Source organism: Moschus berezovskii, chromosome 21 (assembly GCF_049115385.1).
Source record: "Moschus berezovskii isolate FMDL1 chromosome 21, NW_MosBer_1.0, whole genome shotgun sequence".
Classification (NCBI taxonomy): domain Eukaryota; kingdom Metazoa; phylum Chordata; class Mammalia; order Artiodactyla; family Moschidae; genus Moschus; species Moschus berezovskii.
Genome location: NC_142480.1, coordinates 43,289,680 through 43,314,754, shown reverse-complemented (window position 1 = coordinate 43,314,754; position 25,075 = coordinate 43,289,680). Strand labels below are relative to the sequence as shown.

The 25,075-nt window shown below is 44.4% G+C and overlaps 1 protein-coding gene and 1 pseudogene across 1 annotated transcript in view; both read left to right on the top strand.

Annotated features, from left to right (window-relative positions):
* Window positions 1–23,726, top strand: part of ABHD17C (abhydrolase domain containing 17C, depalmitoylase) — a 60,086-nt gene extending 36,360 nt beyond the window's left edge. Inside the window, exons 2-3 of the mRNA XM_055417949.2 lie at window positions 15,144–15,323; window positions 21,849–23,726. Coding sequence (XP_055273924.1) covers window positions 15,144–15,323; window positions 21,849–22,068 — 400 coding nt within the window. The 3' untranslated portion in view covers window positions 22,069–23,726. The remainder of the gene's footprint in view (window positions 1–15,143; window positions 15,324–21,848) is intronic.
* Window positions 18,292–21,835, top strand: LOC148774546 (protein TFG pseudogene; annotated as a pseudogene).
* Window positions 23,727–25,075: the final 1,349 nt, after the last annotated feature.

Here is a 25,075-nt window from a genome sequence, read left to right as displayed (position 1 = left end):
CCTTGACAGCCTCGGGGGTGATATTTCAGAATGCAGCCAACCTCTCTAACAGCTGCCCTTGAGTATTTAGATAGAGAATTGGAATTCTGTGCTGGTGTTACTCAGACGAAAGGTGCCACTGAGAAGAGAGGCGTCTGTCTCCATCACCCCGTCCCGCACTGGCCTCATCTTGTGATGTCCCTGAGTGAGTCCTTTCATATCCCCAAGAAAAAGGATGGCAGAACTGGTGGGCTGTGCTAAGGAGTGGTTATCCTTTGTTTTGCTTAAAAAAAAAAAGAAAAAAAAATTCAGGCAAGGTGGAGAGATAATGGAAAGAATAAGAAGGTCTTTGTGATTAAGTAAAACAGAACTGTCAGCCCCATCCCACCTTCGTAAGTGCCACTGAGCCTCCCTGAAGCTGCCCTTGGAGATGGCGCATGAGTAGAATGTTCTACCAGATTTGTAAAAGAACACAGTATTAGTGACATGCATATCTTTAGAATCTTCTTCCTTTAAAAAAAGTGAACTATATTTACTATTTTATTTTTGTAGTAAATATCTCTCTCTCTCCATTTTTTTTTTGGGGGGGGGGCTGTACCTCATGGCTTTCGGGATCTTAGGTCCCCAGTCTGGAATGGAACCAGGGCCCCGGCAGTAAAAGCACCTAGTCCTAGCCACCGGACCACCAGGGAATTCCCTAAAATCTCATTTGGACTTCAGGAGAGCTAGCCTTTCTCCCTGGTATGCTCTAATAAGGAAATAATTAGTAGAAGTCAGATTTAAGAGGATTCTTGTCCCCCATCTTTTTGTGACCAGATGTCCATAACATGAAATGGAGTCTTGGGACCAGTTTTAAGTGGACAGTTCTGGGGCATCGAGTCTGTTCACATTGTTTGGAAACCATCACCACCATCTGTGTCCAGAACTTTCCATTTTCCCAGATGAAAACTCTGTGCCCCTAAAGCAGAATGTTCGCATTTTAAAGCATGGTTTATTTACTTCAGAAATGCTTAGATTGGGTGTCTGGACATACTGATTCCAAATCGTTTTACATTTGTCTTGCAGGGGGATGATAAAAAACATGACCGAGCAGTTACACACCACCCTAGCCTGGATAAGTAGGAACCCATGGAATGCTCCAAACAACTAAAGCCTAGATCATGACTGATAATTCTGCCTGATGCTGAACCTATGCTGAGCCCCCTCCAATATACCTGTGCTGGTTTGGCTGTAATTTGTGCGATTTACAATTCTTCCCCAGTTTGTCCATATTCCGGAGCTATAATATACTAACAGCAGTTATCTTGGTACTTCCAATTCAGAGTGAAGTTTTAACCTTTCTCAAAGCTTTCATTTCCTTGTCTTAGAGTGACCCATCTGTGTGATCTCTGAGGAAGGGTCTTTCCATCCACCTGTCCTGTGAGGAAAGTAAAGTCACTCAGTCGTGTCCGACTCTTTGCAACCCCATAGACTGTAGACTACCAGGCTCCTCTGTCCATGGGATTTTCCAGGCAGGACTACTGGAGTGGGTTGCCATTTCCTTCTCCAGAGGATCTTCCCAACCCAGGGATCGAACCAGTGTCTCCTACATTGTAGGCAGATGCTTTACCATCTGAGCCACCAGGGAAGTCCCAAACTGTGCTGTAGTTCTAGTTATTTCCATAATTGATGTTGTGAACTTACTATACTTTTAAGAAGGAGGAAGGGGGAGCAGATGGAAGGTTCTGGAAGTCAAAGGAAGAGTAGAGAATACAAGGGAAAAAAGACAGGCACAAAGAAGGAATGGGACCGAAGAGAAAGGAACTGAGATGTCATCAAGGAGGGACTCGGGACGTCACTGGGTTTGTCCCAAGGAGGATGTTTATTTAACAGACTTCCATTGTGAGTGTACACGAAACATTAGGGAGCAAACAGTACCAAGCCCACGCTGATGGGAGGGAGAGAACCAACATTCTGGTTTCAGACTATGTGTCATCTTGTGTCCTGGGGTCACATTCAGTCTCCACTGATACCACGTCTGGCTGTGGACACATGAAAGCGGCCTAGAGGGGGGACAAAAAGGGAGTCCATGGGGTTTCACTCATTACCTCATTTAATTCTCTCTGTAGATCCAAGGCAAGGTTACACCCCTTTAGAGCCCAGGAAACAGGACTGCTGGTCACTGGGACCTCCCTGGTGTTCAGTGGTGGGACTCTGCTTCCACTGCACGGCAGAGGGTTTGATTCCTGGTCAGGGCACTAAAATCCTTCATGCTGCCCTGTAGCCCCCCCAAAAAATAAATACAAATTTTTTAAATTAAAAAAGATCAGATCACTGAGCGTGGCAGAGCTGGGCTCCAGTCCTTGAGTTGTCTAATTCAAAGCCTACTCTTTCCTCTAACCCACTGTGTAAATCTCCACCGTTCGTCCACGCCCCAGACCATCACACAGTTGTGACAACATGCTCTGAGCTGCTCACAAAAGGCTAATGTTAGCCCAGATTCACAAGAGAATAGCATAAGCTCCACCCAGGTCAAAACTCCAGGAGCCCTATGATCGGGTGCTTCACCAGGTTTGGGACCTCAAACGGTAGCTTCAGTACTCAGCTCACTTCTCTCAACTTTGCTTTCTTGGGAGGATTTTTTTTTTTTTTTTTGCTCTACTGCAGGGCACGTGGAATCTTAGTTCCCCAACCAGGAATCGAACCTTCAGCCCTTGCAGAGTCTTAACCACTGGACCTTCAGGGAAGTCCTGTAGTGATTTTGAGGAGGTTCTTTCTGAGCAGTGACAAAGGTGATGCTTGGCAGAAGAGGGCACAGGTGTCCTGGAAGAACTATTGACTGGTCTTGGTTCTAACTCTGCTTCTTCTAGAAGCAGTCACTCTGGCCAAGGAGGTCCACCTTGGGCTTGTGTTCATACCTGCAGCTCCAGGGTCAGGAGAGAGATGCTCTGAAGATACAGCAGTATCTGTATCTTCAGTGAAAAGCTTTCAGTCAGCTGTGGGTGCCCATCCATGAATGTCTACTGGACATCTCAGCAGTTGTCATGTAGGAGTTAAAGGGCTTTTGTTGAACTCCATTTGTGAGTCTCTGTGAGGCAGGGCAGACACTGACCATGTCTTGTGTGCTGTGGTTGTTGGGAGAACTCACCTTACAGTGAGATAAAATAATTAGAAATCGATTCTTGGGTTTCTAGTTCTAAGAAGTGACTTCGGCCCTCAAAGGGATAATTAAATAAGATTAAATATATATATATATATATTTCCCTGTCCCGGAGATTTCATGAGCTCTGTCTTTTAATTTCAGCTGTGTTTCTTGGGTATGAAGTAGGGAGATCCTTTAAGCCAGAGGTCCCCAACCTTTTTGGCACCAGAAACTGGTTTTTTGGAAGACAGTTTTTCCATGGACCGGGGATGGGAGATGGTTTCAGGATGATTCAAGGGCTTTACATTTACATTTATTTCTATTATTATTACATCAGCTCCACCTCAGATCATGAGGCATTAGATCCCAGAGTTTGGGGACCCCTGCTTTAAGGCTTTACTTTGGTCTTGTGTCTGTTTTCAATCTGTATTTGGTATGAATGGTACTGACATACGTTAAATGCCTTTTTTATCAGATGCTTGTGACTTACATAAGCCAGCTTATGTAATCCTCTCAAAAACTGTAGGGTAGGTGGCATTCTAACCGTTTCACAGGTATTTATGCAGCTGTTGGTGGGGGGAGGCTGGGGTGGGGAAGGGAAGACAGCATTTCTTCTGACTTTTCCAACATGTTAGATAATTACAGAATGCCAAAAGAGCCCCAATTATCATTAGAACAATTTCATGCACAATTATACTCAAACAAGTTCAAGCAAATTATTCTGTTTTAATTGTAACAGAGCTAAAGAGGTGATTTTCGTATTCTTTAGAACTGTTAACTTTTCCTCTGAAAAGTAATTTTTGTAAAAAAATTAAGTTATGCCAAGTCTTGTTTATTTTTGCTTCGACACAGAGAAAGAGTATTGTAGGGGAGAAAGCAGTCTCTAATGTCACAAAGAATCATGTTGTTTTGGGACTTCCATGGTGGTCCAGTGGTTAAGACTTTGCACATCCAAAATTTATCTTTTGGCTTGGCCAAAAGATAGAAAGAGAATTGTTTGGAAGGTGGTTTTAGACCTGGCACAGATAGTCGATCCCTGTGCTATCATTTGGAAAGAAATTTCTAACACCTAGGACAGAATGAAATCCCATCCCTGAGGGTAGATGCTACTTTACAAAAATTGGATAATGCTTTTTTTTTTTTTGGCTGTGCTGGGTCTTCATTGTCATTCAGGCTTTTCTCTAGTTGCGGTGAGTGGGCTTCTCATTGCAGTGGACTCTCTTATTGCAGAGCGCGGGCTCTTGGGTACCTGGGCTCAGTAACTGTGGCTCCTGAGTTCTAGAGCACAGACTCCGTAATTGTGGCGCACAGGCTTAGTTGCCCCACCGCATGTGGGGTCTTCCCAGACCAGGGATTGAACCCATGTCTTCTGCATTGGCAGGTGGATTCTTTACCACTAAGCCACCAGGGAAGCCCCCTTGTTATTTTTTGAAATGCCTGAGTGCCTGTGTGCATTGCCACACCACTGCCTCCTGGTGAGTTAGCATTTGCTGGAATGCCCTCATTATGTGTGTTGTGTCATTGTCATCAGTCTAGTGAAGAAAAGGACACATTACCTTTTCATTTACGGAAATAAGCTGTGATGCATCTGGTCCATCTGTCTCCATAGGACCTGGGCCATGTTGTTTCTCCCAGAGCCTCTGCTTGTGGCTATCTGTGCTCCTACAGCTGCTGGCCTGGATGGACACCCCAACCCTCATCCTTCCAGCTGCTGGGCTTCCCACACCCTGGCAGGAGGCAGGAGTACCTCGAGGCTCGCCTATCAGACATTGACCTCAGTGTGATTCATAAAGATTTTCCTTATCAGGAGCCCTGAGAGTGTGACTCACATGTGTCTTCCTGGGATGCTCCACAGTTACCTGGAACCCACTGTCTTCCCAAGCTGAACGTATTATTTTTTAAAATAATTTACTTATTTATTTGGCTGTTCCAGGTCTAAGTTGAGGCATCCAGGATCTTTTCGTTGCTGGGATCTAGTTCCCCAACCAGGGATCAAACGTGGTCCCCTGTTTTGGGAGTCTTGGCCACTGGCCCACCAGGAAAGTCCTGAATGTATTTTCTAAAAGCCGAAATTCCAGCCACCCATGAAATCCTTCTCAGCATCTCTGTGTGTGCCCATTTCCTGTCCCTTCACTACAGAATCATCTTCATGTCTGTCCCTTCCCCACCACTGCTTGCTGCACAGACACGTGATGTGAGCCACTCAAAACATGTCTCACCCAGCCATTCTTTTCCTTCCGGTGGCACAACCTGTCACGTCTCCATCCTCTGGGGACCGTGTGCAGATTCTCCAGATGCTTTCAGAGTGGGTGACACTTCTTTGGATGGCCCTGTGCTTTCCGAGGTGAAACTCTCACCCCTACCTGGACAGGCTGCCCTCCGTGTTCTTAGGATGCTCATCTTCCCCTTCAGCTCTTGCCTTCCTTCCCTTGTGTTTTCAGATTTCCCCTCCTGAGTGACTGGCTTCAAGTTTCTGCTTCTGTGCTTCCCGATTTCCTGGCCCCAATTGAACCGTTCGCTTGCTGTGCTCTGATGAACTTACTGACCGTGATGGTCATGTTGCCTAAGCTTAGCTTGGTTTTAGTGTTATTTCTTGGTTTGAACCTCATTTCCTTCAGTTCCCCAGAGACTTAATAACCCAGGAGCTCATATTTATTCTTCTTACTTTCACTGATGCTTCGGGTGAAGGAGGCTAGTTTAAATGTTGCATTTGGCACACTTTATTTTGTAACCAGTGTTGAGAAGGATACCATGAGCACTGGCTCAGAGTTTTGAAACTTTCAATTACCATCATCTTGCTTTTCAGTGTCCCTTTTAGCCACATTTCCTTGGTCAGAAAAAAGGAAACAATCCACTGACATCGCTTACCATTAAAATTTTTAATTTTCTCAAACAGCACCCATGCAGCAGGTACTTTAAACTGTGTTTCCTTTGCTTTTGCCACTAGAGTTAAACGACCAGTAGAAATCTGTTTGTGAAGCATCAGTATAACATTTAGAAAGCCTAAACCTACAAAAGTGCATTTTAAAAAAGGAAAAATAAGCATGTTTCAGGGAATGGATGCTTTTTTATCTTCCTCATAATTAAAGTATAAATCACACACTTGTGGGTTTGTTTGTTTGTTTTTTAGCTTTTTAGTTTGTATTGGAGTATATAGCTGATTAACAATGTTGTGATAGTTTCAGGTGGACAGCAAAGGGACTCAGCCATATACATACATGTATCCACTCTCCCCCCAGGCTCCCCTCCCATCCAGGCTGCCACATAACACTGAGCAGAGTTCCCTGTGCTGTACAGTAGGTCCTTGTTGGTTATCAATTTAAAATATAGCAGAAGTCACACATTTGTTAAGCTCTGGCTACAGAAAGTAAAAGATGGATTTCCCATTTCTGTGGCTGAAGGTGAGTGTTCCCAGGTCATCTATGTTTTCTCCAGGGCCGTGTTTACCCACCTACTTCCCTCCCAGCCAGACCTTTTACTCTGAGGCTTTGCTCTGAAGTTTATTAGGGCTTTTCAGTATCCTCAGACCTCATCCTTCAATTAACTTTCATGTTACCTTTTGTATTTATCTTTGTCCTATGTCTAAAAGTATTTCCACTATAAGTCCTAGCTCTGAAATAGTTAAAATGTTGACTTCAAAGTTGGTGGAACTGTGCCAAGCATGCTTCATCTGAAGATAAATGGAAATGCCCTTCACGCAGGGCAAAACCAAGGCCCGTTAACTTAAACAGGATGCAGTGTGTCTCAGGGAGGCTCAGCTTGGCCATGTTTGTAGACAGAAAGGCAAGCTTTATGTTAAAACGAAAACATTTTCTCTTATCAGTGAAGTGAACATCCCCACTGGACGCGGTCCCCCTGGTACTCTCAGCCTCCTCCATGAGCACCTCCTGCCTCAACTCCTGCTACCATGCCCTCGGGTATGGGGGTCAGGGCAGTGGGGGAGGGTGTTCTGGGAACGTGTCCTGTATGCTGAGTGGGAACCAGAACTTAACATTTTTGTTGTTGATCTGAGCTCAGCATAGCTGGTGACTGCAAGAAGATGCTAGACATTTGAAAGAAGCAGAGAGCAAAATTTGTAGGTTTCCAAGGGGTTACCATACACATGGCATTGCCTGCTGTGCAAAGTAATCATTCAGGGTCATGACTTTCCCCTAGCAAACATTGGGAGACCTTATTCCTTGTGTTGTATTTTAAGTAAATCTTAATTCCCTGACCAGGGATCGAACCTGTGTCTCCTGCATTGTTAAGCACAGACTCTTCATCGCTGTATCTCCAGGGAAGTCCCTGCACTGCATTTTGAGTTTTCTAGTATGTTTTCTCAGAATCCATCCTGACTTTGGCCCCATTCACTCTGTGTCTTGCAAGTATTTCTACGAATTTACAGGTGAGTGGCTACTGGAGTTTGTCTCTAACTCAAGTCTTTCCCTCTGTGGGCAGTTTCTTCCTCCTTTTTAAACTCAGTGCTCTGTGGTGACCTAAATGAGAGGGAAATCTAGAAGGGATATATGTATATATGTAGCTGACTCACTTTGCTGTACAGCAGAAACTAACAGCATAGTAAAGCAGCTATATTCCAATAAAATTTAATTTTTCTAAAAAAGCAGGATGATCAGGATGTCTAGGATTCTGGGGGTTATAACACTGGGGATTGAAGATCTGATGGACTGTGCTTGAGCATGGGACTTAATGGAATCAGAATTTTGGCCCGGGTGAAATTTGAGGGATCCAGTCAAAGAAGGGTTAAGGGGCAGTGGAGACTGTAACCCGAGAGGAGACCCAGATGCAGAGGCTGGTGTTTATGAGATGCTCATGTTGAGGATGCTATGAAACTCAGGCCTCTGAATGGTCCTCTGGCAGGCCAGGGACTCTGATCATCAGCATCAGGACTTCCAGGCTCAGGTATAGCTACAGTGTAAATACAGGTCTTGGCTGTTCAGTCTCTCCACGTGCCAAGGGTCAGATCTGAGTGTCAGAACCTGCTGTGGGTTCCCGGGGCCAGCTGTGGCAGGCCTGGATGCACCCTTGCAGGAGATGATATTCTGACAGGAGACTCTGCTGTGAAATGAATGCATGGACTCTCGCTGTCTAAGAGTGGCTTTTCCCTAGAGATCCATGTGCAGACAGTACCTTCTTGCATATTTAAGTCAGGACTGAAGATTTCGTGGGGAGGTCCAGAGAGAGTCTGATAAGAACGTGTGTCTGTCTGACATGCAAATGGAGCTGCCGTTGGCTACAAGCAAATGAAGTGCTTTGTTCACATGGCTTTGACCCTGCCTGACCTTGAATTTCTTGCCTCATCTGCTGTGACATCCTGTGTCCTAATCACTCATCCTAGATTTAGATCTGGCTTCAGCTTGTCCCACACCCAAAGCTTTTGTATGCATTCCTTGCTTCCCCAGCTAGACTCTAAGTTGCTCGCACCCACCCAGTGTTTTATGTTCATCTTTCTGTACCCCCAGAGGTTCTGTGCTTAGTCGTTAAGGAGGCATTCAGCAACTATTATTTTTAATGTATTATTTTTAAAATAATAAGTGACATCTTCCAGGTGTAGAAACTAGTCCCCTGTTTGCATAATCACCAAGCTAATCGGTCACTGCCAGAATAAGTTGAGATCTTTAGCTGGATTTCTTATGTGATGGTCCACTCCTTTCCGTAATTTATCTTTGTTTTCATCCTGACTTTGACTGCTATGTTGGAAGCATTGCCAGCAGAGTTAACAGTTGAGGCATGGATTCAGTAAAGTCCTTTGGAGAGAATATGTAAGAGTAGTAGGAAGGCTACGTCAGGAGGAGGGGAGCCAGGAAGGGGCCAAGGCTGTGGGTGGTGGGGCTGGGGGAGGAACCAAGAGTGAATGCAGAAGAAGGCCTCATGGGCTCCCATGGTGGTCCAGCAGTTAAGATTCTGTGCTTCCATTGCAGAGGGCACAGATTCAGTCCCTGGTCAGGAAAGATCCTGCATGCTGCAGGTTGTGGCAAAAAGAGAAAAGGAGGGAAGAAGAGAAGGAAAAGAAGAAGCAGAAATTGGATGAGGAGTTGGGGAGAAGGAGTTGCATCCGAACTTCTGAGAGCAGCTCGCTCGGCGTTCTGTTGGCAGGGAGTGGATTTCAGGGGCTTCGTTGGGGACGAGGATGTGGTGGGGAAGGAGGGATAAGAGATGGGGCTGTCACTTAGAGAAGCTCCCATGAAGATGGGCTCTTTCTTAGATCCAGAGACTTGGAGATGTGTGTGGTGCTGGGATTAAGATTGGTTTTGCATGGGTGGGGATGAAAATTTCAAATTTAGGGGAGGGTGAGGATCCAGTGCTCGGGTGGAAGGTTAGCCCTGGAATGGAAAAGTAGCACCTCTTCCAGACACACGAGGGAGGAAGAGGGAAACAGCAGAAGAAGAGAGCTGTTGGGCGTAGGAAGGAGGAACGGCCTCCGTGTCTCCAGGTCTGGTGTGTTTATAGCTGAGAAACGCGGAAGTTTACTTGTAAAAGCCTTTCTTTGGGGGTTGGACACACGGAAGGAAAAAACATTGTTTGTGGACTGCTGTAAGAAATCACTTTTGATGTTTTGCTGTCATGATACCCAAAAATAGCAAATTATAAGTAAAAAAGCAAAAAATCCTGCCTGCCTGTGTTGTGCCACAAAACTGTCCTGTCCAGGATGGAAGAGCTTAATTAACATCTGTTTTACTTTAGGATAAAGGTTTTGGACTTGGGGATTGTTGATGTTTTTGGGGAAAAAAAAATTGTGTATATGTGTGTGTGTGTCTGTGTCTTAGTCATTCAGTTGTGTCTGACTCTTTGTGACCCCACAGACTATAGCCTGCCAGGCTTCTTTGTCCTTGGGATTCTCCAGGCAAGAATACTGGAGTGGACTGCCATTCCTTTCTCCAGCGGATCTTCCTGACCTAGGGATCGAACTCTGGTCTCCTGCATTGCAGGCAGATTCTTTACCAGTTGAGCTACAGGGAAGTCCTGTTTTATATATATATATTTTGTTGTTGTTGTTGTTGTTGTTAACTTAATCCTAAGAGCTATGATCTTCAAATGCCGTGAATTTCACCCAGACTTAGTAGCAGATTCCATTTACCATCTCTCTTTTTATCCTTCATCTTTTAATTGAATTTGAGAGCTAAAAGCACTTTAGGATCTGGTTTGACACTTTTTACTCAGTCCAAACCAGTGGTTAGTTTGAAGAATCAGCAAACACACTGGAGTTTTTAAGTATGGAAAATTTCTTAAGGAATTTACATTCTTTAAGATTCCCAAGACATTCAGATACTTCTTATTTTGGAACCATTGGTATAGAGGTCATCAATTGTGTACCTTTTTTTTTTTTTTTCCATCAAAAACAACATCTTAGTGGTACCATAAAAAGGACCCACTTCAGCCTCCTCATCTGTAAGAGGCGGATGTTTGACCAGAAACCTCTTAGAGTTTTCCTGAAAACATTCCATACCTTCAAAGAATTAGCCGCCCCCGAACCCCATCCATACTTCCCAGGCTTCTCGTTTGTTGTCAGACAGTATAATAAACAGGGAAGAGTCCGTAATGTAATACTAACAAATCTGAACATTTCACTAGCACTTCAGTTTTCAAAGCCTTTTCAAATACAGACACTGTAAAGAATGCTTGCTGACTCCATGCAAAACCTTCCAGCAATTGCGCTTCCTTAATTTATTCATTTTAACAAATCATTACCTAATAATTATAGGAAATTAGAAATGAACGTTTGAAAGAAGAAACATTACCTGGTTCTCACTACCTGGAAATAACCATTATTATCATTTTAATAGGTTACTTTCAGGTCCTATTTCCATATAGATTTTGTTTGAAGGACTGTAACTGTGACCTGTTTTCTGTTGGCTGCTTTTTGTGGAACATTTGAACATGAGTTTTCCCCACATTAGCTCTTGATGAGATGTAATTTCTAATGGCCTCATGTTTCTTTAGAAGGTTTGTGTTTAGCACAAAATCTATCATGATTCATAACAGTTTCCAGGAGGGCTGTCTCCATAACTGAAATATCTGGTGAGCTTTTAAAAAATATTTACTGTTGTGAAATATAATAGATAGAATGGTAGCCAGTAATGTTCGTAAGATTGTAAATGTTCCACTTAATGAACTGTAAAAGGAACAGTTGTGACAAGACTTAGACTATTAGGGACTTCTTTGGCAGTCCAGTGGTTAAGACTTCATGCTCCCAGTGCAGGGGGCCCCAGTTAGATCCTTGGTTGAGAAACTAGGATCCCACATGATGTGCAGCTCAGCCAAAAAAAAAAAGATACAGACTATATCCAGCGATCCATAAGCCTCCCCAAAACAACATGCTTTTTCCCAGTCATAACCTATTTCCCCCTCCTCCTGTCCTTAACCACTATCCTGGTTTTTTAGAGCTTCACTTCTTTGCTTTTCTTTCAATTAAGTATCCCTAAGGTAACCCACTCCAGTATTCTTGCCTGGAGAATCCCATGGATGGAGAAGCCTGGTAGGCTACAGTCCACGGGATCGCAAAGAGTCGGACACGACTGAGCGATGGAACGGAACGGAAGAACCCCTTTGGGGCTTCCCTGATGGCTCAGATGGTCAAGAATCTGCCTGCAGTGCAGGTCGGGAAGATGCCCTGAAGGAGGAAATGGCAGCCCACTCCAGTATTCTTGCCTGGAGAATCCCATGGACAGAGGAACCTGGTGGGCTACAGTCCATGGTGCAGCAAAGAGTCGGACACGACCGAGCGACTTTCACTCAAGCACCCCTTAATGGATCACAGCCTTGCTGTTGCAAAGGGGCTTTTGTAACTTAATGAAGCTGTGAGCCAGGCCATGCAGGGCCACCCAGGATGAATTAGTCATAGTGGAGGGTTCTGACAAAATGTGATCCACTCGAGGAGGGAATGGAAGTCCACTCCAGTATTCTTGCCACAAGAACACCGTGACAGTATGAAAAGGCAAAAAGATATGACACTGGAATATGAGCCCCTCAGGTCTGACGGTGTCCAGCATGCTACTGGGGAAAAACAGAGGACAGCTACTAATAGCTCCAGAAAGAATGAAGCAGCTGGGCCAAAGTGGAACCGATGCTCAGCTGTGGATGTGTCAGGTGGTGAAAGTGAAGCCCAATGCTGTCAAGAACAGTATTGCATAGGAACCATGAATCAAGGAAATTGGACATAGTCAAACAGGAGATGGCAAGAGTGAATATCAACAGTTTAGGAATCAGTGAACTAAAATGGACAAGGATGGGAGAATTTAATTCAGATGACCATTATGTCTACTACTGTGGGCAAGAATCCCTTAGAAGAAATAGAGTAGCCCTCATAATCAACAAAAAAGTCCAAGCAGTGAAGCTTAGTTTGGGTGGGTTTAAGTTTTTTGCACATGGTGTGTTCTGTGTATCTGCCCATTCTGATTGTATCTCATCCATTCTGAACAGGATGTCTTTACCATTCATCAGCGCTGTCCTGTGATGCTCTGTGACACCCCTTGGGGCTGTCTCCAACCACCCACGAATAGTCCAGAAGATATTTCTAATCCATGGTGAATATATCTGGGGGAGGAATTGCTAGGTCCCTGGGGATGTGTCATTATTATATCTTCACTTTTACTTTTTTGCGAAGTGCTTCTATCTATCTTACATCCCCATCAGGAAAGAATGAAAGTTCCTGTGGTCACTATTTTGTCAACACTTGGTATTGTCAGCATTTCAATTTTTGTTAGTATCACGCTGTGGTTTTCGTTGGTGAAATCTCATTTCGTTTTTACTAATGAAGTTGAGTTACCCTTCCTTCCTCCCCTCTCTGCCATTTAGATGTCTTCTGTTTTGAAATAATCATTTTGTAGAGTGCTGTTTTTCTGTACTTGATCATTTTTTCCCCCACTGATGTGTTCTTTCAGTTGGGAGCCCTTTTCTGGTTCTGTGTGTGGCAAATAATTTTTCCCACTTGTCTTCTTACTTTCTTAATGATGCCTTCTGAGGACCAGAAGTTCTCTCTCTCTCTCTTTGGCTGCAGAGGCTCTTAGTTGCAGCACAGGGGATCTTAAGTCGTGGCATATGAACTCTTAGTTTCAGCGTGTGAGATCTAGTTCCCTGACCAGGGATCAAACCAGGCCCCCTGCATAGGGAGCATGGAGTCTTAGCTGCTGGACCACCAGGAAAATCCCAAAGTTCTTTATTTAATGTAATACCAGTTGTCATATTTTCCACTATTAATAGCTAGTGTTCCACATAGTGAAGTTTTCCAATGAAAACACTGAGTTGTAAAGTGTTTGTTGTTAAGGCTATTGGTGTCTGTGCATCAGAAGTAGGGTTTGTTGAGATTGGTGCCAGGTGTGTCCTGATGCCCATGAGTAGAAATTCTGAAAGCTGAGCCTCCTTCAGTGAAAAGTTTGGACTGCTCTATAAAGACATTTCAAGGAGGTCATGATCTTGGAGAATGGACACAGTCAGGACACTCAAGAAAAGGCTGTTCGAGTAACTGCACACCCACCTCTGCCCTTTGAGTGTGTGCCTGGGGCTCCTTCATTCATTCAGTGTAGCCCCCAAGGCCCGTGAAACAGGATGTAAAACGGTGTCAGGTTACTGAGAAAATGAGTTTGACTCTAATAGTAACACTCACTACTATTGGTAGGTTATCCTGTATGGTTCTCATCATTCCGCAGATCCGATCAAAGAAGGTAAGGGTTAGTCTGATGTCATTTTAATCTGGAAGTCTTTTACTTTATTCTTTTACTTTTGGCCACACCACGTGGCATATGGGATCTAGTTCCCTGACTGGGGATTGAACCCATGCCCTCTACAGTGAAAGCACATAGTCTGGACTGCCGGGGAATTCTTACTTTTAACTTTTAATATTAACCATCTCTTACTCCTCCACTTCAATAACTACCTTCGTTTTTATTTTCTTCTTCCTCTTATTGTTGTTTATTATTTTGTTGTTTATAATCGATTGCAAAATATCCTGCCACAGAGCTGGCCATTGTGGAAAGAGCCTACACTTCAAATGTGGGGTTTACAGGTAGTCTTCTCTCCAGGTGCCTTGTGACACCCTGCAATCCACTCCCCCCATGCAGTATCCAGTGGCCCTCATGCTTTGGGGTGTCACAGCCTACTTTAATGAAAATTGTGGAGGGAGAAGACCCCTAATCTTAAGTATACTTCCCCCTCCAAGAGACTTTGAACTCTCAGTTAAATCCTACTGAAATGGACCTCCCTGTCCATCAGAGAAGGAACTCAGCGGTGGTTCCAGGGGAGGGAGGTCCTTCCCAGGATAACTTCCCTTCAGTCCGAAGTGTCTCTCTGGGGGATGGTCTGCTGATGAATGATAACAGACTCCCTTCCTGACACCTCTCAAGATTTCATCCTCATTGAAGGGATTCATGTTTTAAATTTGTGGATTTAAGGCAAGAAATACTGGAGCCATGAGTTCCTTCCTCAAAACCATCCATCGAAACTGTTTTTGCTGGCCCGTCTTAAAAAAGATGTATTCATTTGGCTGCATCCGGTCTTGCACGTGGCACGTGGTGCTTCCTTGCAGCTCCCAGGCTTAGACTTTGCGGCACGGGGCTTAGTTGCTCCTTGGTATGTGGGATCTTAGCTCCCCAAGTAGGAATCGAACCTGCAGCCCCTGCATTAGAAGCCAGGTTCTTAACCAGTGGACGACTGGGGAAGTCCCACTGACCCTTTTTTTAATCACTCGTTCTTCCAACTGAAATGAATCCCAGGCAGGAATGCCAGACAAGACTTGCATCCTGGGACCCTCTTCTTCTGCAAGCACAGTTGTGTTAGATGGTGTCAAGTTCAAGGCCTGGGGCCACACAGAAAGTGGTTTTTTTTTGTTGTTTTTTTTTCTTTTATTTTGCTGCACCAGGTCTTGGTTGCAGCATGCGGGATCTAGTTTGAACCCAGGCCCCCTGCAGTGGGAGTGTGAAGTCTTAGCCACTGGACCACCAGGAAAGTCCAAGTTGTAGGAGTTTTGTGAGTTTACGACACTGTCATGTTTGGCTTCCTCACTCTCTCTGCCACGTGTCAGCTAATGGCCCATGCCCTCTGACTTCTCCAGGTATGGCGTAAGTCCCGAGAACATCATCCTGTATGGTCAGAGCATTGGTACGGTCCCCACGGTAGACCTGGCCTCCAGGTATGAGTGTGCTGCAGTGATTCTACATTCACCTCTGATGTCTGGATTGCGTGTGGCTTTTCCCGACACCAGGAAAACATACTGCTTTGACGCCTTCCCCAGGTAAGCTCACTGCTGTACCGTAAGTACTAAGACATCCAGTGACCCAACTTCAGATCAGAAGCCGCAGTTTATTGTGGGTAAACCTCTCCTGAATGCAGCCGGCCTTCAGCCCCTGTGCTGGGCTCCTCAGGGGATGGGAGGTGGACGTGGCACATGCATCGACCAGGGACTTAGGCCTCTGGGCCAGACTCATTTGTGAAAAAAGAAAAAAACCTGCCAGTTGACCTCTAAGGACCTTGCTTGTCCTGATATCCAGGATTAATTGGTTCAGCTGGATGTACAGGATTAAAAAAAACAAGTGCACACATATCTTAAAGGAACTTCTAGTACAGTGTTCATCTGTTCACTCAGATGGACATGTATTGTTGAGTCACAAGAACTGAATCAGAGGTCTAGATACTCAAGTAGGTCTTCCCTGATAGCTCAGGCTTCCATCCCTGGGTTGAGAAGATCCCCTGGAGAAGGAAATAGCAACCCTTTCCAGTATCCTTGCCTGGGAAGTTCCATGGACAGAGGAGCCTGGTGGGGCTATAGTCTGTGGGGTCACCAAAGAGTCAGATACGACTTAGTGACCGAATAACAACAACAGATACTCATATAAAAACTGCAAGCATCCCCAAGTTTGAAATTTCTCTTATGTTTTTGGTCAGACCACTAGGTAAGAGAAAAAGTGATGTTAGCTATGCTGATGATGGGCGTCAGGGACAGTGTGAGTTGTCCATACAGCCCTAGACACCTCCTGCTGCCCACCTGTGCCTGAAGCCCCCCTCCCCTGCACGAGAGCCCACGGCCAGGCCCCCTCCTGCCAGCACCCCAGGGTGGCAGAGCTCCTGCCAGCCTAGCCCCTGCTGTTTTCCAGTCCTGGAACAGAAGGAGGAAAATGGGCAGCTGTATAATACAAGCAGAAGGAGTGGGCACATTGCCTTCTTGAACACCTCTCTTTGAAAACTCTACTTTTTTTTTTTTTTCTTAATCTAAGCTGAGGAAGGGCTTCACTGATGGCTCAGATGGTAAAGAATCTGTGTGCAATGCAGGGGACCTGGATTCAATCCCTGGTTTGGGAAGATTCCTTGGAGGAGGGCATGTCATCCCACTCCAGTATTCTTGCCTGGAGAATCCCCATGGACAGAGGAGCCTGGTGGGCTACAGTTTATGGGGTCGCAAAAAGTCAGACATGACTGAGCGACTAAGCACAAGCTAAGGAAAGTATTTAATAAAGATTATTTGCCCAGGGAACATCTGAAATTCTGACAGCAGGACACGCATGGCCATGTTATAGAAAACCTCAGCAGAAGTACATACAGTTTTTGGATTTTGATCAACACCTTCCTTGCCGACTTTCTGTTATTGTTGGGGGTGAGCGTGGGGGGAGCATCATTCGGTTGCATAAACATCTGTTCCACAGATGGGCTTGTTTCCCAAGAAGAAATTTTCTCTTAACAACTTGGGTGAACTCTGTGCAGCCTGTATGAGGTTCAGCTTCATGGGAAAGTTAAGCAAGCTGCAGATTTCCAGTGGCATGGCTGAGAATGCTAAGCAGGGACCCTGTGCATCTCACATGTGACCTTATTTGTGCTGAATGGGTAATGAGAGGCCCATTTGTTGAAAGGGAGATATTTAGAGTGTTTGTGGAAAGCCACGCAAGGGGTTACCCTGGCAACAAAACAAATAGATTTCCCCCTTACTCTTAAATTAGCAGATACCTTAAAATACAGCCACAGCAACTAATTGCAGCTTATTAATTAACAGGAAACCATCATACTACTCTTAACTTGGTTTGAGTGATCTGCCAGGCATGGCTAATCATTTCATGCTCCTTATCTTAAAAGACTCATTTTACAGTGAGGAAACTGAGGCTGAGAAAGTTTAGTGGTTTAAGCAGCTTCATTAAGGTGGGTGAGTGGAAATACGCAGAAAAGGCCATTCTTCCTGTTCAGTACCATAAAGTATTAAAATGAGAGACTTCAAATCATCAGTAGTCACATGAACTGTCATCACTAACTGAACTTGAGGGATGTCTTCTTAGGGTGTCTGTTGCTACCAAATGCACACTTGTTTCTGTGTCCCTCTCTTTAAAGGAAGGCACTTTCCCATTTCTTTTTTAATACTGAAGAATAGAAATAAGGGACTTCCCTGGTGGTCCAGTGGTTAGAGACTCCGAGCTTCAATCCCTGGTCGGGGAACTATTACAGGATCACACATGCCATACAGCGGCCAAATATACATATATTTATAACATATATATAGAGAGAGAGATAAGTAATCCTAATCATTACTTGGTTGGTGGTTTATTCTCTCTTGTGAAAAAGTGAAAGTGTTAGTTGCTCAGTTGTGTCTGACTCTTTGCAAGCCCATAGACTGTTTGTAGCCCACCAGGCTCCTCTGTCCATGGGATTTTCTAGGCAAAAATAGTAGAGTGGGTTGCCAGTCCCTTCTCCAGGGGATCTTCCCGATTCATGGATCAAACCTGAGTCTCCTGCATTATAGGCAGATTCTTTACTGTCTGAGCCACCAGGGAAGCCCTTATTCTCTCTTACCTCCTTTATATTTAGAATCAAGATGGTGGCATTTAACTTAAATACACCTTCCAGGCTATAGAGAGTCCCCTAAATCATGCAGCATGGAACTGTCAGCAAATAGATTTTTAATGGGATGTAATTAGACTTTTGCATTCTGAGAAGTCACTTTAAAAATTAAGTATAAGAGGATAGGCCCGCGCGAGTCTGCCAGCGAGCTGCGGTGGCCCCGGAGGACAACCGAGTGGGCTGTGACCGCAGCCTTCCCCCAGCGCCCCAGAGCCCGACAGTGGCGGCCTCGCACGGGTCGGATCGGCGGAGACCCGCGGAGGGGCGGCAGTGGCGGCCTCGGGGAAACGGAGAATTGTCATTAATAGAGATGGAGAAAACTACAAGAGAACCACATTTTGAGGGGACGATCGGGATTTTGTTCTAGACATGTTAATCTTTCTCTAGAGTTACATATATAGAACATCCTGGAGTCCACCATGAATGGGCAGTTGGATCTGAGTGGGAAGCTAATCATCAAAGCTCAACTTGGGGAGGATATTCGACGAATTCCCATTCATAATGAAGATATTACTTATGATGAATTAGTGCTAATGATGCAGCGAGTCTTCAGAGGAAAACTTCTGAGTAATGATGAAGTCACAATAAAATATAAAGATGAAGATGGAGATCTTATAACAATTTTTGATAGTTCTGACCTTTCCTTTGCAATTCAGTGTGGTAGGATACTGAAACTGACATTATTTGTTAATGGCCAACCAAGACCCCTTGAATCAAGTCAGGTGAAATACCTTCGTCGAGAACTGATAGAACTTCGAAATAAAGTGAATCGCTTACTGGATAGCTTGGAACCACCTGGAGAACCAGGCCCGTCCTCCAGCATTCCTAAAAACGATACTGTGGATGGTAGGGAAGAAAAGCCTGCTGCTGCTGATTCTTCTGGTAAACAGTCTACTCAGGTTATGGCAGCAAGTATGTCAGCTTTTGATCCTTTAAAAAACCAAGATGAAATCAATAAAAATGTCATGTCAGCGTTTGGCTTAACAGATGATCAGGTTTCAGGGCCTCCCAGTGCTCCTGCAGAAGACCGGTCAGGAACTCCCGACAGCATTGCTTCCTCCTCCTCCGCAGCTCACCCACCAGGAGTTCAGCCACAGCAGCCACCATATACAGGAGCTCAGACTCAAGCAGGTCAGAGTGAAGGTCAGATGTACCAGCAGTACTCGCAGCAGCCCGGCTATGGCACTCAGCAGCCACAGGCGGCCCCGCAGGCGCCGCAGCAGTACGGTATTCAGTATTCAGCAGGCTATAGCCAGCAGACTGGACCCCAACAACCTCAGCAGTTCCCAGGATATGGCCAGCAACCAACTTCCCAGGCACCGGCAACTGCCTTTTCTGGTCAGCCTCAGCAACTGCCTGCTCAACCTCCACAGCAGTATCAGGCGAGCAGTTACCCTCCACAAACTTACACTACCCAAACTTCTCAGCCCACTAATTACACTGTGGCCCCTGCCTCACAACCGGGAATGGCTCCAAGCCAACCCGGGGCCTACCAGCCAAGACCAGGTTTCACCCCACCTCCTGGAAGTACCATGACCCCGCTTCCAAGTGGGTCTAACCCTTATGCACTTAGCCGTCCTCCCTTTCGTCAGGGCTATACCCAACCTGGACCAGGTTATCGATAAAGAGGCTCCGTTACACTGATGAATGTAGCTGCTAGCTGTTTGCCTCCCAAAAGACTCCAATACTATTATTTTAATTTGTATTGAAGTTCAGGAATTTAAAAAGCAGAGCATTTTTTTATGATACCATTATTGCTGTTAATTGAAAGTATAATTTGCTGGAAGAAAAAAGACCAAAATGGAAGTTTTTTTCCTCCCCTGCTTAAAAGTATAGCAGCTTCCTACTTATTTTGGAACACTACTCTTACATGTGTGCAAAGTGATTGATTTTCTAGCTTGCCTTGTCCAGAGGATATTAAAATGCTAGGTTGAAGTTCAGCCCTCTTACTTGGCTTTTTATTATTAACATGATGTACTTAAAGTAGATCCCTTTGAGAAGACTAGCTATTATGTATAAAATGTAACATTGATAGGTTAATAAAGATGATTGAATCCAAAAAAAAAAATTAAGTATAAGAGGATAATAGATTTCTAAACAAGACTCCTAATCTGCCAAATTGACTCCTGCCACTGTAGCTCTGATCTTGGCAAATGACACGGCCAGTGAGGTCTTGCATTCTTCCTGGACATTGTGAGGTGGTTGGCAACTTCATGAGCTGTTAACAAGGCTCTGTGACAGCTGTTTGTAGATCTCTGGAATGTGTGATGGATGTTAGAGCTCTGTCCTAGCTCCACAGCTTCACGCCTGTTCTTTAATAATCTTCTCCAAGCTTCAATTCCCTCCGTGGTTTAACAGAGACAGTTCCTGCTCTTTAACTGTGTCTCACTGAAGATGAACAACATTTCATATGTCAAGTGCAAAGCACCTGGTCGTGGTCCATGCTGAATAAATGTTGATGTTTAGTTGCTCAGGCGTATCTGACTCTTTGTGACCCCATGGACTGTAGCCCACCAGGCTCCTCTATCCATGGGATTTCCCAGGTAAGAATACTGGAGTGGGCTACCATGCCCTTCCCAGGGATCGAACCTGAGTCTCCTGCATTGACAGGCGGATTCTTGACCACTGAGCCACCAGGTAAGCCCTGAATAAATGCTAGCCATGACATAACAAAATGACCCCTGTGGGTAGAACCAATCGATCCTTCTGTAACTTTGGCTAGGATCAGATACAGAAGGTCAACAGTAAAGGGGTCTCTGGCAGGAGTCCAAACTGGCCAAGAGGGTCACCTCTCTATGTGTTTGTAGGGGAAATGACAGTGACCTCAAGCAGAGAAGTCACCTACGCACCCAGACTCACAAGCCTTACTAACTTCTCAGTTCCTCTTTGGGAAATGCTTTCAGAGCCTGTAGTATATTCTTTTGGAGATCCTCAAATATTCATCCTCTGTGGGTAGATTGGGCTTCCCAGGTGGTGCAGTGGTAAAGAATCTCCCTGCGAATTCAGGAGATGCAAGAGGTATGGGTTCAATACCTGGGTCAGGAAGATCCCCTGGAATAGAAAATGGCAACCCACTCCAGTATTCTTGCCTGGAAGATTCTATGGACAAGAGGACCCTGGCGGGCTACAGTTCATGTGGTCACAAGCTGAATTTTGGGACTTCCCTGGTGGGTAGATTTGATTTTTGTAAACAGAATTCATTCAGGATCCAATCTAGGCATACATTAAATTTCCAGGCTAAATAGTACAGTTTTTATTTAAGAATGAAATTTTCATTTTTATGAAATGAGGCTTCTGATGACCTTGCTTATCAGTGTTGAAGATGACTTACACACAGAGAGAGTCCTGACAACTTGTGTGGCTGTGGGTTCAGTGGCCAGCTTTCAAAAGACATTCATTCCAGTATGTTAAGTTCTAGCTTGTTTATTTTTTAAAAAAAATCCTCTCCGAAATATGAATATATCAGAAATATTATTTACCGGATGGGTAGTCAGATGACATTTAGGAGTCCTGTTTTTAATAAAATACTTTTACAAAAACATAATGGCTAACGGCATTGTGGTATTCTCAGTTGGATCCTGGAACAGAAATAGGACTTCAGTGGAAAAGTTCATAAAATTCAAATAAAGTCTGGAGTTTAGTAACATACCAATGCTGGTTTTTTGGTTTGGACAAACGGACTACGATCATGTGTGTGGTTGGCCTTATGGGAAGGGGGTTAGGAGTAGATAGGAGCACTGTGTTATCTTTGTACCTTTCCTGTAAATCAAGAATTATTGTGAAATGCAAAGTTAATTTTTTTTTTTTTTAAATGAACTACTAGAAAAGTGAGGGGAAATTCCTCCAGGGCATGTGCCTTGTTTGCCTAGGATGCTGACTCAGTTATATTGAGTATGAAGTCTGTGATCCTTCCTTTTTTTCTCCCTTTCCTGTCTTGAAGCATTGACAAGATCTCCAAAGTCACCTCTCCCGTGTTGGTCATTCACGGCACAGAGGACGAGGTCATCGACTTCTCCCACGGCCTGGCCATGTACGAGCGCTGTCCCCGGGCCGTGGAGCCGCTCTGGGTCGAAGGGGCCGGGCATAATGACATAGAGCTTTACGCACAATACCTAGAGAGACTAAAACAGTTCATTTCTCATGAACTTCCCAATTCCTGAAGACGACAACTTGATCTTACCTCATTGACTGTGAACTTGAGTCCTCCGTTTTACACATGCTTTCACTGGATAGCGGTCATGGCGTGATCACCACAAGGAAGCACGCAGCTTTTCGGGCATCCTCATCAGAGAGCCAAGGACTTCTCAGTCTTTCGTATCCACAGGTTCTACCGACTCACACATCATGTTAAACCGAACAGTTGTGACTTCCAGCTTCATTGCCTTGCAGGGCGGGAATGAGAGCTGAGTGGGGGAACCACTTTCTTGTGCTGTAGAAAAGGATGCTCACACCCCTTTCCCCACCTTACCCATCACGTAGGATGCATTAATGCAGGACTCAGCCTCTCTGCCTGTGTTCTCAGTATTTGACCTGCAGCTCTCTTTCAGCCACTGGATTCATGGGTTCAGTCCATTTGTGAAGCTGTGATAGTTTAACTGGAAACCATTGTGATGAAAATTCCTTCGTTCATTTTTATTAACATGCCGATCTTTTCCCCCAAACAAATCAATTAAAGGGTAATTTACTGGAACATTGGTGAATGGCTTCATCAACTGGAACCATATAAATATAACTGGAATATTCTTAAACAAAATGAAACTTTTTTTTTAAGTGTAAAGTTATTACTACTAGTCCACAGAGTTTTAATATTTTGATCGTCTGGTTGGTCTAACAAAGAATCTAGCCAACTTTCCTCCTTGTAGGCTTTTTTAAAGTACTGTACATATTTGCAATCACATTGTGCATAGATTCCTATTGAGTAATTTTCTTCTGTCAGGCCACAACAATGAACTGCAGATTCCTTGTTTGTAATGTAAATGATTGAATACATTTTGTTAATATGTTTTTATTCCTATGTTTTGCTATTAAAAAAATTTTATAACATTTCCAAGACAAAAGAAAAAGACAAGTTTATGCTTTGAAAAATTTATGTAATTAAAATTTCACGAAACTAATCTTTTTAGTTTAGGAGTTATTTGGATTTTGACACTGGGGTTGCACCAACAGCATCAGAAATGTAAGATGCTTAAAATTGTTACACTACTTCTGTTGATTGGGGGTTTGGGTTTGAGAGTTCTTTGGTTTTATTAAAAAAACTTTTTTTTTTTTTTTCCAAATTTAAAAGCCTTAAATGTACTGTAAGCCTCCGATTGTTGTACAGCTGGGTTGCGGGTGACTGCCGGTTTGTGTAGTGTTGCCTGGTTGCAACACAGTGGTTGGTCATGGAATAAAGGATGCATGGATCTGAAAGCGTGGGCTCGTGCCATTTATTCCTTCCTCTCTCCATCAAAGGAAGCATTTTGTCTGGATTTAAGAAGAAACCCTTGCAACTTACACATGTCTCTACTTTTCTCAAGGTGTATGCTTTTTTTCTGTGAAAGACCATAGGTTAATTTCGGAGAAACCAAGATAAGAAGCACGTAGCAGTAACATGCAGGCTGAGTCCAAGTAGAGAATGCAGTGGGTTCTGGCTATGAAACAAGGGATGCAGGCAGTCTCACTGGGACCTGGCTTGGACTGAGACCAGGCCTGTTTCTGGGGAACACCTGAGCTGAGTCTTTTCGAGCCTTTGATCACTGACCAGAAAACAAAACAACTGAGGGGTGTTTGTTTACAAGTGTCAGAAGATTACACTTCCTGGGGAGAGAAATGATGGAGGAGGACACAGGGCCGTGCTCCCGTGCTTATGCGTCCCAGCACCTTGCAAGCTATTCCTTGGCCTTAGATCAGTATCTAAAAAGGGGGGCCTTGGAGGGGCCCCACTCACCTTAGGCTGCATCAGTGGAGTTCCAGAGGTGGTATTGTCCCAGAGGTCTAGGCGACCTTGAATGGAAACACATCCAACAGCGTGCCTTTGGGGTATGGCAGCACATAACCTAGGTTTGTGTGCTGTGTGCGTGCTTAGTCGCTCAGTTGTGTCTGACTTTGCAATCCCCTGGACTATAGCCCACTGGGCTACTCTGTCCATGGGATTCTCCAGGCGAAAATACTGGAATGGGTTTGCAGAGACCAGATTTCTGAGTCCATTTGTCTGTTGCTTGCATCTTCTGTAACCGTCCCCTGCCCTTCCCCTCCTGAACTATTTAGTAAACTTTTTTTTTTTTTTAAAGAAAAGAAAAAATGTAAAATCAGCTTTTATCTAGTATATTCTTACATTAAAGAAGCAGTTCCAGTAATTAAAAGCTCAAATAGCTCTAAGGAGATAAAGCCTTCTTTTATGAGGAAGACATGTTTATAATTTGCACAATACAGTATTGTTACCTTGAGGCAGAATGTTGTATGGTAGAGCTCTAGAACTTACTTGCCTTGCATAACTGACACTAGTAAACTTGCTTCAGTCTGTCGACTTTCAGCAATGTTAATGGGAAACTATCATAAGATAATCTGGTGGCTCAGATGGTAAAGAACCTGCCTGCAATGTGGCAGACCTGAGTTCGATCCCTGGGTCAGGAAGATCCCATGGAGGAGGAAATAGCAACCCACTCCAATATTTTGCCTGGAGAATCCTATGGATGGAGCAACCTGGTGGGCTACAGTCCATGGGGTTGCAAAGAGTAGGACACAAGTGAATAACAGTTTCACTTTCAATGGGAAACTATAGTAAAACTCACAGTTGCAGAAGCTAAGGGGGGCAAAGCCCCTGAAGTTCATTGTTTTAGTAACTTGATGTAGGTGGTTTGTGGTTTATATCCATTTGAAGTGGCTCATGTCTTCTAACTCCTGACTTTTCCCCAAAAACCGAGGAAGAGGGTTTTGTCTACTCTTATGTTTGTCATGGAGACAGCCTTTCTCTGAGGATGACATGTGTGATGACAGTGGGAATCCCAAGAGAGACCCCATTCAGGACAGTTACATATTCAAAACACACTTAGAGCTAAACCTAAAAGATCTGTTTTCTGCTCTGAGATGGAGTGAGGACCAACTGTCCTGGTGGAAAAAAGCAAAAACAATCTAGCACTACTAAATACAGTGGAAAAGTCTTAGGTGCAGGAACTGGTAATAAAATAA